The sequence below is a fragment of the Aegilops tauschii genome, chromosome 7 (assembly GCF_002575655.3).
Source record: "Aegilops tauschii subsp. strangulata cultivar AL8/78 chromosome 7, Aet v6.0, whole genome shotgun sequence".
Lineage (NCBI taxonomy): Eukaryota > Viridiplantae > Streptophyta > Magnoliopsida > Poales > Poaceae > Aegilops > Aegilops tauschii.
In genome coordinates this window covers 17,257,655-17,271,714 of record NC_053041.3, presented here as the reverse complement: position 1 = coordinate 17,271,714, position 14,060 = coordinate 17,257,655, and the positions used below count along the sequence as shown (strand labels likewise).

The 14,060-nt window shown below is 46.4% G+C and overlaps 1 protein-coding gene and 1 pseudogene across 1 annotated transcript; one reads left to right on the top strand and one right to left on the bottom strand.

Annotated features, from left to right (window-relative positions):
* Nucleotides 1-6,018: 6,018 nt before the first annotated feature.
* Nucleotides 6,019-7,557, top strand: LOC120968577 (putative F-box protein At2g16290; annotated as a pseudogene).
* A 510-nt stretch (nucleotides 7,558-8,067) lies between these two features.
* On the bottom strand, nucleotides 8,068-13,704 carry LOC120968024 (uncharacterized). The gene is made up of 2 exons (XM_040394398.3): nucleotides 13,366-13,704; nucleotides 8,068-9,442 (listed from the first exon to the last, which is right to left on the bottom strand). The coding sequence occupies exons 1-2, from the start codon at nucleotides 13,484-13,486 to the stop codon at nucleotides 8,334-8,336; spliced, it is 1,230 nt and encodes a 409-aa protein (XP_040250332.1). The 5' UTR covers nucleotides 13,487-13,704; the 3' UTR covers nucleotides 8,068-8,333.
* Nucleotides 13,705-14,060: the final 356 nt, after the last annotated feature.

Sequence of the window (14,060 nt, the reverse complement as noted above, 5' to 3'; positions counted from 1 at the left end):
TACGGTCGAAACGGGGGTCCTGTTCATTGGGAGAGGTGTGGCGTACCGCAAAACGGGACTCCACGGGATACTGTTCATCTCCACCGTCGACCCCCTCCAGCCTCCATGGGCTATTGTTCATCCACCATCGACCTCCTCCAGCCTCCACCTGCGACTGTTCATCCACGGGCTCATGTTCATCCAGCCTCCACCGTTCGCTACTCCACCGGCTACTGTTCAACCAGCCCTCTCCACTGGCTCCTGTTCAACCACCCCTCCACGGTCTACTGTTCATCCAGCCCTCCACCATCTACTGTTTTTCCTGCCCTCCACGGGGTGGTCCTGTTCATCCTGCCATCCACGGGGTCCTGTTCATCCAGCCCCAACCGGCTCGATCGATCGGGGTCCTGTTCATCCAGAGGCAACACCATGGGGTCCTGTTCATCCACCCCCACTGGGAACTGTTCATCCAAACCCCCCCCCCCCCAGCAACGCTCACTGTTCATCTAGAGGCAGCATCGATCGGCTTCAGTTAGCCGCAGTAGCGAACGAATCGCTCGATTGGGTTCAGTTAACAGCCATCGATTGATCGCTCGGGTTCAGTAATGCGTAGCCTGCAGTGCAATCGCTCAGGTTCAGTTAGAGCCCAACGCCTCGCACCTACGCGCGTGCGTGTACGAGAGAAATGCGCATCGCTCGGCCCCGACCACCCACCGTAACCGGGAACACCCCGATATTTTCCTCGCCCTCGCTTCTACCACGGTTTTTCCGTCATGGACGGCCCAAAGAAGGTCATGCAGCTGCGTCTCCGGCCCGCCCAGTACGAAAAGCCCATTTTCTGTCATGATTTTTTGTCAAAGAAGTAGGACCCCACCACATCTATGATGATACCGGGTTTTGTCACAATTAAAATCATAGAAGTGCCATAAGTATGACAGAATTTTTTTCCGTTCGGCCCAAAATGTCACGGATGTGTCTGTTTTTTGTAGTGCCCTCTCTAGGCGACATCCACGTCCTTTCAACTGACATCTAGTACTGATACTGATAGACTGTATGTTGTTGCCTGCATTGGTGTATTTATGTGTGCACATTAACTTTGAGGTAGAGTGCCAAGGTTGGGTGGTGAAGTAGGTAATAATCGTTATCCTCTCAATTCGACCGCTTCCTCGCTTGAGTGAACAATCGTGTGCCCAAGCCGCATAGGGTTGCAAAGGGCGACGATGGCGCAGTAGTGTGCACAAGAAAAAGGGATTAACCAAGTGATTAGATGGTCGTTGTCCACGAGTCCATATTCCTGATGCGAGTGAGCCTATGCCTAGCATGTTGGGTCATTGGTACAAGGCCCATTAGGCCTTGTACTATGCAATGTGTGCTTAAGGAGGTGCTTAGTAAGATAAATCGATTTACCTTATGAGTGATTTGGTATGCAAGGAGGAAAACAATTCATGAGAACATCCTTTACTCGACTAATGGATTCCTTAACTCGTACTTAATAGAGTTGAATGGATTGCTGAGTTCAACCAGTGCAAGACCACAATCGGTGACCAACTTAATGTTGACGCTACTGTAGCTTGGTCGAGCAAGCAAGGGTTTTTTGATGTCATATGACAAGATAGTGGATGAAATTACCTAGGCGCATTCGTAATTGTTTTCAGAGGTGTCTCAGACCCGACCATGCTGGGGATTTTTGGCCTGCAGGGAAGCTCTTGCACTAGCGCAAGACTTGTATTACTTGATCTTTATATAACTTATGATTGCAAGATGGTGGTACAAGATATTTCTGCACACTGGGAAGGTATAGATCCATCATTAGAGAGATTCAAACATTGTCTTGATCCGTTATTTCTTATGAGTTTGCTTCGAGGAAATAAGTTGTAATTTTGAAACTCAAAACTTAGCTAAGTTTGCTCTATCTTTGGATGTGGGGCGCCATCTGTGACTTGATACCCTGATCATGTAATTGTTCGCGTAAAAATTCTTGATCAATAAAGCTTATCAACTTGCCCTAAAAAGGTGAAATAAATTGAGTTTGGAATTGGTGCTCAAAATACCCGCTAATAAAAAGATTGTAATTTCTTTCATGAAAGCAGAAGGAGGAATTTTCAAGTAGATAATCCAGCTAAATGTTCTCATGTCTTTAGATATTGGAAGATATGTTTGGCTCTTGGAGCCTCATGACATTGTAACAATTCCTATTAACTTCATTGGGCGATAAAAAAACAATCGTTGTACCCTAAAAAAAATTACCCCCGAATAAACAAGTTTGTAGACAATGGACTTTGGAGTTCGTTCTCATGAACTGCTCAATGCCGTGCCTACCAAATAGCCCATGGAGTCACCAACACTTCCACAAAGAGTTCATTGTGTAGGAAATTACATAGTTCAAACAACAACCACTTAGCATCGGGAGTTTCATCGCTAAATAGAGGAAGAGTGATATCATCCTCAGGAAGCACCCACACACTTGCCAAATTGGAATCGAGGAGAGCATGTCATTCATTGTGGATCAGGCACACAACTGAAAGGGGTATGTGCTTGCAGACTCTTTCCTCGCCGGTCCGTAGCGAGCCAAACCTCATGCAAAAAATGCAAGGTTTGGAGGTATCTTTACCTTCCGGAGTCTCTTCCAGCTAATTTCTTACTTCTCAAGATTCAATGCTTCCATTGCTCCCTGAAGCCACCCCTCTCATCTTAGCTTTGTTTTGAAACCATACGACATGTTGAACGGATAGTCAAACACTCAGTCTTCTCATACTGACATGCCCAAGAGTCGCCTTGTGGAATATGATTTATTGGAATTTGCCGCACTGCTTCTATATTCATGGATAAGATATGCTACTGAGTTTTGACATCCCATGTCCTAGGCACCAAACATATGAAATCAGAGACCAACGTAGACGGGCTAACACATAAATGGACCAAATGGGCACACCATGCAATCCCTCAGGAGCCTGTATTCATTCTAAGTTTACGCGAACAAAATTGGGGTCGCACTTTGCCATTGTCAAGTTTCCTGTTTTGTTTTTTAACGCAATATGTCAAGTTGCTTATAGGGGTTGCGTGATATGCAAGTGTCCATCGTGCCATGCTCATGCATGTTTGTCTTAGTTTCAGTTGGCTTTGAATCATCTATGAAATAACTTCATTGGCAAAACTAATACACACTGAAGTACACTCCGAAGTGCATCACGCAATTGCACTGAAAATGGCCCGAATGCATATTCAACTTCACTGAAAATGGCCGATTTCAAATAGCTATTTTCAGCTTGATTTTTTCCTATGAAAACCTGTTGCCCAAAGCTAAAACAAGAATGGCCTAGTCTATCATCCCTGGGCCGGTGCTATAACCTGAAGAAGGAAATATTGAGGTTGGAAAAAAAACTGGTTTATGGCGGGACCTCCTAGGCGGGGCTTTAAGCACAGGCTAGGGGAGATAGCGCACACGTGCCCGCAAACTAGGTTGGCCCAGGTCGCCTCGTTTACTCGCCCATGACGCCTTGTTCGCTCAATCACGGTTGACCGATTGACAATTGACCAGCTGGCCGGTCAACCATAAACTTTTTAAAAAATTAACAAAAATTCCGATAAATAAAAAAAATCGTGAATTGAAAAATGCTCGTTAATTAAAGTTCAAAGACTTCATAAAAAGTTCATCAAAATTGAAAAACAAAGTTCACAAAATTGAGAAATTTTCATCTATTTTGGAAAAAAATTCATTGATTTTGAAAAAAAATCAATTTCAAGAGAAAGTTCATTGATTTTGAAACAAAATTAACAAATTTGTAAAAATGTTCATCAATTTTGAAAAAAAATCATAAATTTGAAAAAAGTTGATCAATTTTGGAAAAAAGTTCATGAATTTAAAAAAAACACAAATTTGAAAAAGAAATTATGCATTTAGGAAAAAAGAAAAGGAGGAAAATGAACAAAACCATGCCAAGAAAAAACCCAAACAGGACCGTTCCAAGAAATAAGAAAAAAAATAAAAGAAAGAAGAAAAGAAGGAAAAAGCTCTAACTAAATACCAAAAGGTGAGGCAGCTGGGTGGTTAGTGGAGCGTGTACATGGAAGCTAAGATCGGCGGTTCGAATCAAGCCCTTGAGCGCAGTTTTTGGTCTTTTAAAACAGAACAAAAAAATGAAGATGGGCTGACCCACGCAGAGGAGAAGATGTGCGCCCGATTGCGGAAATAGAAGGAACGGGCGCTTAAGGCGCCATTTAGGAATTGTCGTTTACGTCTATGGTACTCGTTGGAGAGCTGGAAGAAACGGCGGCGCGCATTGAGGCGCCGCCGCGGGAGACCATGTGCATCCTTCGTCCTCGACGTCATCAGGCGCTGCAGACTCGTCCTCGCCGATGTAATATCCCCAAGCCCTACCTCGTCATGTCCTCTCCCCCTCCACCTCTCTCTCCCTTCCCTCCGTCTTTCTCTTCTGAAAGTTCCTCCAAGTTCTTCTGCACTTCCGGCACCCCGGCCCGACCAAGCTTCCTCCATGAACCCATCAAATTTATCACGAGTCCCCCACATCTTCTCGTAGCGGAACAACCTGGGCATCCAAGCCGAACGCCTCGTAGGCCAACTCCAACAGGCGACCCCATTTGGTCTGGCTCTGTCCGTTTAGGTTGAAACAGATAAATGGGATGGCCCAACGCGCCGGAGCAAGAACAAATCTTGTCCACATCGTGTCCATCTCGACCCAAATCCAGATCGAATATGGGTCGGATTTGCGTGAAACCGGACAATGGACGGACACACACGCGGCTTCTCGTCGTCCGCCCAGTCCTGCATGCCGGCCCCCAACCACTTCCCACCACCTACATTTACGCCACACGCGTGGGACAGGCCCGCCTATCAGCCAGTGAACCTCCCCCAAGCGTCCTTTTTAATGACGAAGTCGTGGACCAATCGTCCACATCCTCGTCCCCATGGCATATTCCCGCTTTCACACTCATCCTGCCCCCCTTGAACCCCGACCAACCCTAGACCATGCCGTCGGGCGGCCATGGCCAAGCCAGGGAAGCACGACACTGAGGCATCATCTTCTTTAGGCCCGCGCGCCGCCGCTGGCTTGACCATCGCTCGGCGCGCCGCCGGGACACGGACCACCCATATGTGAAGGTAGAGGTGTGCCAGCACTACTGGGATACCTCCACCCTGTTGGCGTGCTCGGACGCCCACCTACCGACCGGCTGGCACATGAGCCCGGATCGGGTGCCAGTGTCGGCCATTCTGGTGACCGGTCACATGCGACTCATCGAGATCAACCACCGCCGTGCCTTGTTGCCGCCGAATCTCGTCGATGATCCCAGGTACATCGGCACATCCTCAATTTGGGTCACTTTGTTCTGGGATGAGTACGAAGTGCGCCAGCAGGCCTTTTTTGGTGGCCATCCTAGCCTAGTGCTGTCAAGTTTTAGGGCATTGTGTCCTCCAATCCCTCCCCGTTTGCGCTTTAGGGCACGACTGAGCGGACATGCGCCCTCGCCACCCCAACCACCACCAGATCCACATCAGCCCATGACGGTCGAGGAGGAGAAGGAGCTGGTGAGGAGGGCCGTGACGGACTCGGTGATGGAGTTTGAGAACGCCTAGTGGGATGGTCTGGAGGTGCAAATCGCGCTTTCGGCCGCCGGGGATGTTGTCATCCCCGAGCTGGAGGAGGTAGACGATGCGGAACCCTAGTGGAACTCGGCGGTGGTGGGCCAGTCCTGGTTGTGGACTTCGACCTTGTCGTGCACGCCAGAGTTGGTGTCTGCGTCAGGCGTCAGCCGTGTTGGTTGGCACCGACACATGATCACCGCTCCACGTGCCACCGCCGCCGCCCCCTGCAGTGCAGCCACCATAAGTGCCACCAGCCCACCTGTGGCAGTCACCTCCCTTCGTCGACCTTAGCACGGACGAGGAAGACTGCAGCCAAGACAGTGGCGACGCCATGCAGTGAAGACGGCGGCGACGGCTTGTTTTTTTCTTTAATAATTTTGAGTTTAAGTTCGATGCATGATGAATAGTTCGACCATGACTTTTGAGCGTTAATGTAATACTCCCTCCGTCCCAAAATTCTTGTCTTAAATTTGTCCAAACACAGATGTATCAGGTCATGCCTAACCTTTTTCTTGAATTTTGTGTCGCACAGGGAGAGCGCCATCGTGCAAGTAATGGCCAACAGGACATGTTCTGCTTCTGTCTCCTCACTCTTTGCTTCATCTCGGCCACAAGGATGGGCAGAGCTCCCGGACGACCTGCTCCGACCCGTTGTCGCTCTACTACGTTTGTTCCGTGACCTCCTCGCCTTCGGTACCACTTGTCGTCATTGGTGTGATCTTCTCTCAGCACACAGGTCTTCTGTCCAGCCTCTGCTCCTCCACCCCAATCTCCGTACCGACGATGGACAGTCTCTCTCGCATAACTGTTGGACCTTATTCCACAAATGCACATGGAGATTGGCTGACCCTGCTGCCACCTCATCTTCTCGCAGTTTTCTTTCCTTGAGTGACCTCAGAAGCATGACCTTTCTGCACTGCTCCTACGGTCAGCTCATCTTCTACCACAACAATGGGTTCCATATTGTTAACCCATTCACTGGCGCTAAGGTTGGTCCTCCTTCCCTCCGGTCAGTTCCCTTCACTTGTATCAGCTATGTCACCTTAACTGCTCCTGTTGCATCTGCTGACTCGCATCTCCTTGTCAGTGCTGGAGCCTATCTGTTCCTGTGGCGCATCGGGGGCGACTCTTGGACAAAACACAGTCCTAAAGTTGGTCGTTTTTTGATTGAACAAAGTGTGGCCTTCAAGGGCAAGACATATGCCCTAGGGTCTTTCGGGTGGTTCTACATCATTCACTTGTCACCCAGTCTCATTATTCAGAAGTTTAAAATTGTGTTTGAGGAAGATATAACCGAAGATCTCTATTCGGCAAATGACAAGGCATGGTTAGTGGTTTGTGGTGATGCACTTCTCTTGATCAAACTTGTGGAGGCGGGAAGAGGGATGCGCTCGGAGGCCTTCCAGTTCATGGCCTTCAAGCTTGAGTCATTCGACACCATGACCAAGAAGGCAAGGTGGGTGAAAGTGAACAAGTTAGATAACTGGGCCATCTTTATCAGCGTTGACGAGCGGTGCGAGGCGTTGTCGTGCATGAACCCGGAGGGATGGGGAGGAAGGAGCAACCACATATACTTCCCAAGTTATCAGTCTGAAAAACCTTGGGCTGCAGTCCAACTATGGAAAAAAATGTTATTACCGTTCGATGTGTTTGCAGCTCTTCAACACTGGAAGACGGTACCTGAAATTGGAGTCAACCTGGGTCTTTCCCGCGCGTTTCCTCGTTCCGGCCTGCGATGATCTTACGGCTGTGAGTGTGGTTGGTGATTGGCTTCTGATACAGCTTTGGTGGGAGGATTCTACAATGTTGCAGTCGCGGGATGAGTAGTTCACTGAATGTTCATTTCGAAATTTGCATTACAAACAGAAGTGTAGATTAAGCTATCAGATTATGTACTTTCCTCTTTTTTTCTGCGGTAATTACAAGGGACCCATATGTTTTATTTCTCATTTATTACAGATTGTGGAGTTTTCTTGTACCTGGGCACTTGATAACATGGGCTAGGTCTGTAACTTCCCGTTGATTATTCACGTGATGTGCTTGAGCATATGACAGTCTCATTGGGTGGAAATGTGAATATTGAGAACATAACTTGGGCAGAGCTACAATATTTTAACTGAACATTGTACGCCATTTTGGGCTAGAGAATTGCAAGGTCACCAAGAATTAGAGTGAGGATGCAAGTCCATAGCATCAGGTTAATATAAACTGCAAGTTCAGTCAACAAACATATAAGCAGCATATGTGCATTCAGCACAAATTTTATATTTCGCACAAACAAAAACTAGGCAGACAGAGTGTTCGACAACCAAACAGATCTACATTTGAACATAGCTTCAGCAAACAGCTCTGTGTGCATTTGATTATCTCTGTTTAAAAGGAGATCAAGCTACAAATAGATGTATAGACCAAACAAAGCACATAACTAAAATAAAAGCCCAGGCACATCTGACATGGTGCACACAAAAAAATGCTGAAGAGTGATATGAAAAACCAAGAAGCTAGTATTGTTTCAAGATGCAAACCCTTGTCTCTTGTATGCAAAACGGGAGTAATTAACAAGGTTCAGCGAAAACAGCAACATGTAGCACAAGTTTTGCCTCCAGGAATGTACACTGGGTGGCAAACAGAGATTATTACAAATTTTGATGTACTCCATTAAAGGAGCTGAAACTAGAAGGAACATAGCGACAAGAAGTCCCCAAGTGCAGCCAACGACAACAATACAACCGCGCACTGCAATGACACAATCTCATACCCAAGTTGCAAAGGATGTTGGACTGCGAGCAAGATAAGCATTGATCGTCGCAAAACAAGGTTCTGGCTCCAACTCCTCATTTTGGTTGCCATCTACTGGGTATGAAAATACTCGAGCGTTTTCATCCAGCTGATAGACAAGGCCACCCCTTAAACCCATTCTCTCTGGGTTCACTAAGAGTCGTGGCTGTCCAGTACGTTTCTTGCCAAAGAAGAACGCCCACTTCTTCAAGCCTCCCTCTTCCACGCTCACATACTTTGCAGGTTCAGTTGAGAAGTCAATGGAGAAGGCTTCCCCGTTACGACCAAGTAGGAGAAGTGTGTCTTCACAAGCCACTAAATTTCCAGAAACCACGTACAGGTCCATATAATCTCTGCAATCAACTCTTAGTACCTCAACATGAAACTGAGGTGCCAAATGCACGGTGTATAGTTTTTGACGCATCCTCATAATGACCCGGCCTTTGAAGGACACCATCTCCTTGATCAAATGTGCATTTAGAAAATCACAGTGCAACCAAGAGGGGCTCCCAACTCGCCAAGCGTACAGGCAGTGCGGGCTGCTGACAAATAGATATGAATCTGGTGATGCCTCTGGAGATATGAAGGTTATGTGGCATAGTTGACTCAGTGGGAAAGGTGGAGCTGCAACCGTAGTGCCAATGAGCACGTCCATAATGACAAGGGATCTGTCGTAGCAGAAAATTGCATGACCATAAGAACATTTGACGACTGCCATTTTGTCCAAAATACTTGGAGGGGTCAAGCGACACAACGGAGTACTTGGATATACAGGATCAATGAGCTCCCATGTGTTTCCAATGTTAGAGCCAGCTGAGCTTGTCTGGTCGGCACAGTTCCGGAAAATAACAGGTGGGAAGAGCTCGCCTAAGGTAGATTTGATTGACATGAATGCGGCATACCAGCTAGGGCAGGTGGCGATGAATGCAAGAAGGTCACGAGTTGAACCAAACAGGACAATGATGGAGTGCAATAATCCATGTGGTAGGTCTGTCCAGCCTTCGGGTCCAAACATGACACGGTGCACGGAGATGGGGCTGTTGGAGCTCCGGTTGATGTTTTGCATGATATCAGCTTCAAATTCTGCATTAAGGATCATGAAAGGACAACAATTTTAGCAATGGACTTGAGTTAACTATATAATATAAATTGCTATCACTATTTTAATTCACTTGGTACTACTACAGCTATGATAATTATACAAACACAATAGAAATGTCTGTAGAAACTATAAACATAATACACAATAGAGTAAAGACTACAGTATTGCCATCGAAATGTGCATTGGCCTCACGAAAATTCGATCATGATAAAATTCATCAACGTTTGAAAAGAAAAGGCAAGTTCTGTATTTCTCTTTCCACCGAATGTTATTTATATGTGTTGCGCAACAGATTTGGCTCTTGTCTCCACCTTGATTCCGGGCCCGCAGATACGCGATAACTTTCATCAACATTTGAAATTAAAAAGTGCAAGCAATATTGAAATTCTAAGATTGTTCTACACTGATAGTGGTAAACCCTTGAACTATTTCATATTTTTCATATAGTATAAACACAACAGGATCGCACATCCACCAACAACACATACACTCAGATCCCCAAATCATCCATGGCAGAGTCAGGCTAACAAGAACAAAAGTGTGATGAGCGCGTCAGAGGAGGACGGCCCCAATGGGGGTGATGGCGGGCCAAGGAAGATGATCTTGGGCAGCCTTGCACGGTGGAGAACTCTGTCTGACCGTGGACCATGGCACCGGTCAGCGAATATATATACTCGGCCAACCCACGAGACCATGTCCTACATGGAAATTCACTTAACCTAGATCACATCGTATACTACACATTTGGACTCAAGCTTGACTCAAACACGTGAACTCCTACTAGTACATGTACATGACTTTGGTTAGTCTCCAAAGAACTAAAGCCACGTGACATGCAAGCGCCAACTACATCATGTTCCAAACAAAACAATTAAGATTATGCTAACACTAGCGTCAGCCCCTACACCACCAATGATTGTCATGGGTTCCCAACTCCAGCAGGAGGTGGGGAAGGTCTCGTCCATGATACCGGCAATCACTCCAAAACTGCTTGTATGTACAAATCAGAGCAAGGGGGTAGAACTCAACATCAACTTGGTTCCTTCCCTTGTCGGGGCTGAACACGGAGGGCGGAGGTGATTCAAGGCCAGGCCTCCTCCATGAGTCCGGCAGCCAGCAAGGAAAATGAAGTGGGCGAAGTCAACCACAACAAGGCTCCTCCCCTACCCCCTGGAGCCGGTAACATGAAAGCCAAGCACCACAAAGATAAGAATAGCCTCAAGGGTAAGCCAAGGAAGTAAGTTGATCAACCCCTGGTGAACACCGAGGCGGTGTTGGGTAAATGCATGGGATGTGACAGTGAGTCTGGTAGTGAGTTTGTGGCGACACCTAGTTACAAGGGTCCTGGTCTGAACAAGAAGGCATGAGGTGAGGGTAATGGAGGTGGCATGAGCAACATAGGTGTGTTAGGCGGTAAGGAAGCTATCGGCCCATGGGTTGTCGATGAATGACATGTGATAAGGAAGGCACCTACGAGGAGAAATGAGTCACCTGATCTAGAACTGTTGGGGCCTCGGGCAGTCCCGGATAGTTGAAGAGCTAGTTTGCCTCGTGCACGCATATACCACTTGATGATTGTTTTACTTTTTGAAACTCAGCAATGTGAAAAGAGTTTCAATAATCTTAGGTGGATGCTAGGCTGCAGAATTGTATTGTTCATGATGGTAAGGGCAAGGGTGCCTTGTGTTGTTCTGAGATGAATGAACTAAAATAAAAAAGACTGGCATATGACCTGAGGTACATCGATGTCTTAATTCATGACGATTCCCATGGCCCGAAGTATCGGGCTACATGGTGAACCTAAGGAGTAAGGAAGGCGTCACATCTGGAGTTTACTCAAAAGAATAAAGCCAGATGCTCATGAACACTTGTTGATGATAGGTGATTTTTGTGAGACGATGTGGCAGTATGAGCACTTCTCAGTAGCTTGGATATCCGAGAGAAAAATACAATTTCAGAGAAGCCTTGTTCTAGTGTGATCTTCATCATTGGGGCTATAAGGGGCCATCCTGGACATACGATAATAAACCGTATGGCAAAAGCAATGTGACTGTCGGGTTGAAAGTGCAGTTGCATCGTCGTGTTGGTGTGATTTATTCAGAGTGAACAGCGGTACACACATATGCTCCAACCACTTTCCTCTATGGCTGCAATACGGAGACAGACCAAGGTGCATAGCAACGTGAAATCCTTCCGGTATGAGTAGATATGGGAAAGAGTATTGTCGCTGGAGGGAACTACTGAAGTCCCTAGACGATGACTGCACTAAGCTGGGAGTGCTGCAACAGGATGTTTAGTCCTGGACATGAAAGATTTTGGGTCCATGATAAGGACTACTCACTGGCTGAGAAGGAATATTATAGTCACATACTGAATGCACCATCTTATTGGGTTGCAGATGGTTGGGAAAGCATCTTAAGAAAGCAGGTCTTGGAGGGGAGGTTAATGCCTATCAAAATTGTTGGGGGAGCCTCGGTGTCTCTAAACTAATGTTTGTTGATGACGACCTTTTGTTCTTCAAGGCCATAGGAAGAGAGGTGAGGGTAGTGAAGGACACTCCAAATCTATTTCAAAGGTGTACATGATAGCTTCTTAGCCCAGCTAAATGGTATTTATTATTTAGTGAACACTGCCCGCCCCATGTCCAATAAGAGATAAAGGCCACCCTTGGTGTTGTGGCTTCCACTTTTCGAGAGTAAATATTTGGGTTTACCAACCCCAGAAGGTAGGATGTTTGCCTAGAATTTCAGTCGATCATGGAAAGGTTCACAAAAGTGTGCAAGGATTGGATTGAAAAGTATATGGCACATGCAGCTAAAGAGGTCTTGATCAAGTAAGTGGTTCAAGCACTTCCCACTTACTTCTTTGGATTGTTCAAATGTCCTTGGGCTTTTGTGATAAGTATGAAAAATTTATCTGGGACTTTAGGTGGGGCGATGAGTAAGGACATCACAAGTCCATTGGCTCTCCTGGTACCAACTGGTAAAACAAAAGAGAGGAGGTGTTCTGGGATTCTAGGATATGCATATGTTTAACCAAACTCTCTTGGCAAGGCAAGGGTGGAGACTGATTCACAAGCCAGATAGTTTATGTTCCAGAGTCTTGAAATCAGAATATTATCCTCGTGAGGATATTCTGGACATGGTCATTTCCTCGTATGCATCGTCGGCTTGGAGTTAAGATACTCAAGGAAGGCATCATCTGGCGTATATTGAATGGACGAAAAATCCAGATTCAGAGAGACAACTGGATTTTGAGACAGTATGGCCTCAGGTTGCCAAATTTGCTAGAAACTCAAGGTTGAGGTGGGTTAACCAGTTGATTGTCTTGATAAAAATGAATGGAATATTAACCTTGTCCTTAGGCTATTTTCTGATTTTGACTAGAGGAGATATTTCGCATAAATCACCCTTCTACGTGATGGATGACTTGCTTATAAACTGGCCACCCAACTCAAATTCAGGTACAGTTCCCCTGCTTCTAGCTCTTCAAGTGCGACATATAATTGGAGTATTTGGGATGTGATTTGGAGAGCTAAGGTTCCACAGAAGGTTAAGGTCTTTGGCTGGAGGTTGCTACTGGCTCACTGGCTACACAATTGTGTACATTTATAAAGGCTCTGAGTGTAACACCATTTGTGCTATTTCTGGTAACAATGTGGAGCATGAATTCCAATCTCCACAGAGGCTTTGAGATGTTGGCTAGTGTCCCATCAATACTTATTTTTTGAGGGAATTGATGTCCCATAAATACATAATGCCCCCGTCTAATGATTGCAATCAGTCTATGGTAATATACAAGTCTAGTGTTTTCCCTCAATAAAATAAAATAAACACAACTCGAAGATCACCTAATTTTTACCTTAATTTTTCTAGAAATAAACAGGGGCGAGTTCTTCCCCTACCTTCTTTGATGTTGACAGCGGAGGGCGAAGTGGAGGCAACAACTACCTTCTCCGATGCCCGTTGTGGTAAGACGTGGCCATCGGAGATAGTATGCTGCTTTCCTCCATCGCCAATCATCATGTTGGCTCCAGATCTGGGGGAAACAGACGCCTTCGACTGTGGTGACTCCAAATCTGGATGCGGCTGGTCGCCCACACCTAGGATTCTAGATCTGGACGGAAACACAGTAGTACCCCACGCGGTTGTCTCATCGCATCGTCACCGCTCAACCGTGGGCGGTTCTAGCGCAGTCGGTGTGGATGTCGAGGGGAAGGGGAAACGTGTGTGATGAGAGAGAGAGAGAGCGCGGGGGGGGGGGGGGGGGGGGGGGGGGGGAGAGGAGAGGGGGAGAGTGGCGTGTGTGTTTGTTTGTTATAGAAAAGCTTTAGCGAAGTACCAAGGGGAACCTTGTCAAACTTCGAGTGATTTTTCTCGCTTTTGGCAACTTTATACCTTACTCACATTAGATGAACAAACTCTATTACTAAGAAAAGAGGGAGGCTAGATTGTGCATACTTGCGAACCGTGTACTCGCTTTTCGACTAGTTGTATTTTTCGGTTTGGGAAAGGGTGCAGTACCTTCTTGTTCCCATTAGAAGATTTGGTGAAGGCTTAATAAGAAATTAGGGAAGGCCCACCCTGAAATTCAACGGGA

Coding starts and splice junctions, on each gene's coding strand:
- LOC120968024 (XM_040394398.3), bottom strand. CDS start 13,486: ATGATGATTGGCGATGGAGGAAAGCAGCATACTATCTCCGATGGCCAC. Junction 9,443..13,365: donor CGCTGTCAACATCAAAGAAG/GTAGGGGAAGAA, acceptor TCCTTAATGCAG/AATTTGAAGCTGATATCATG.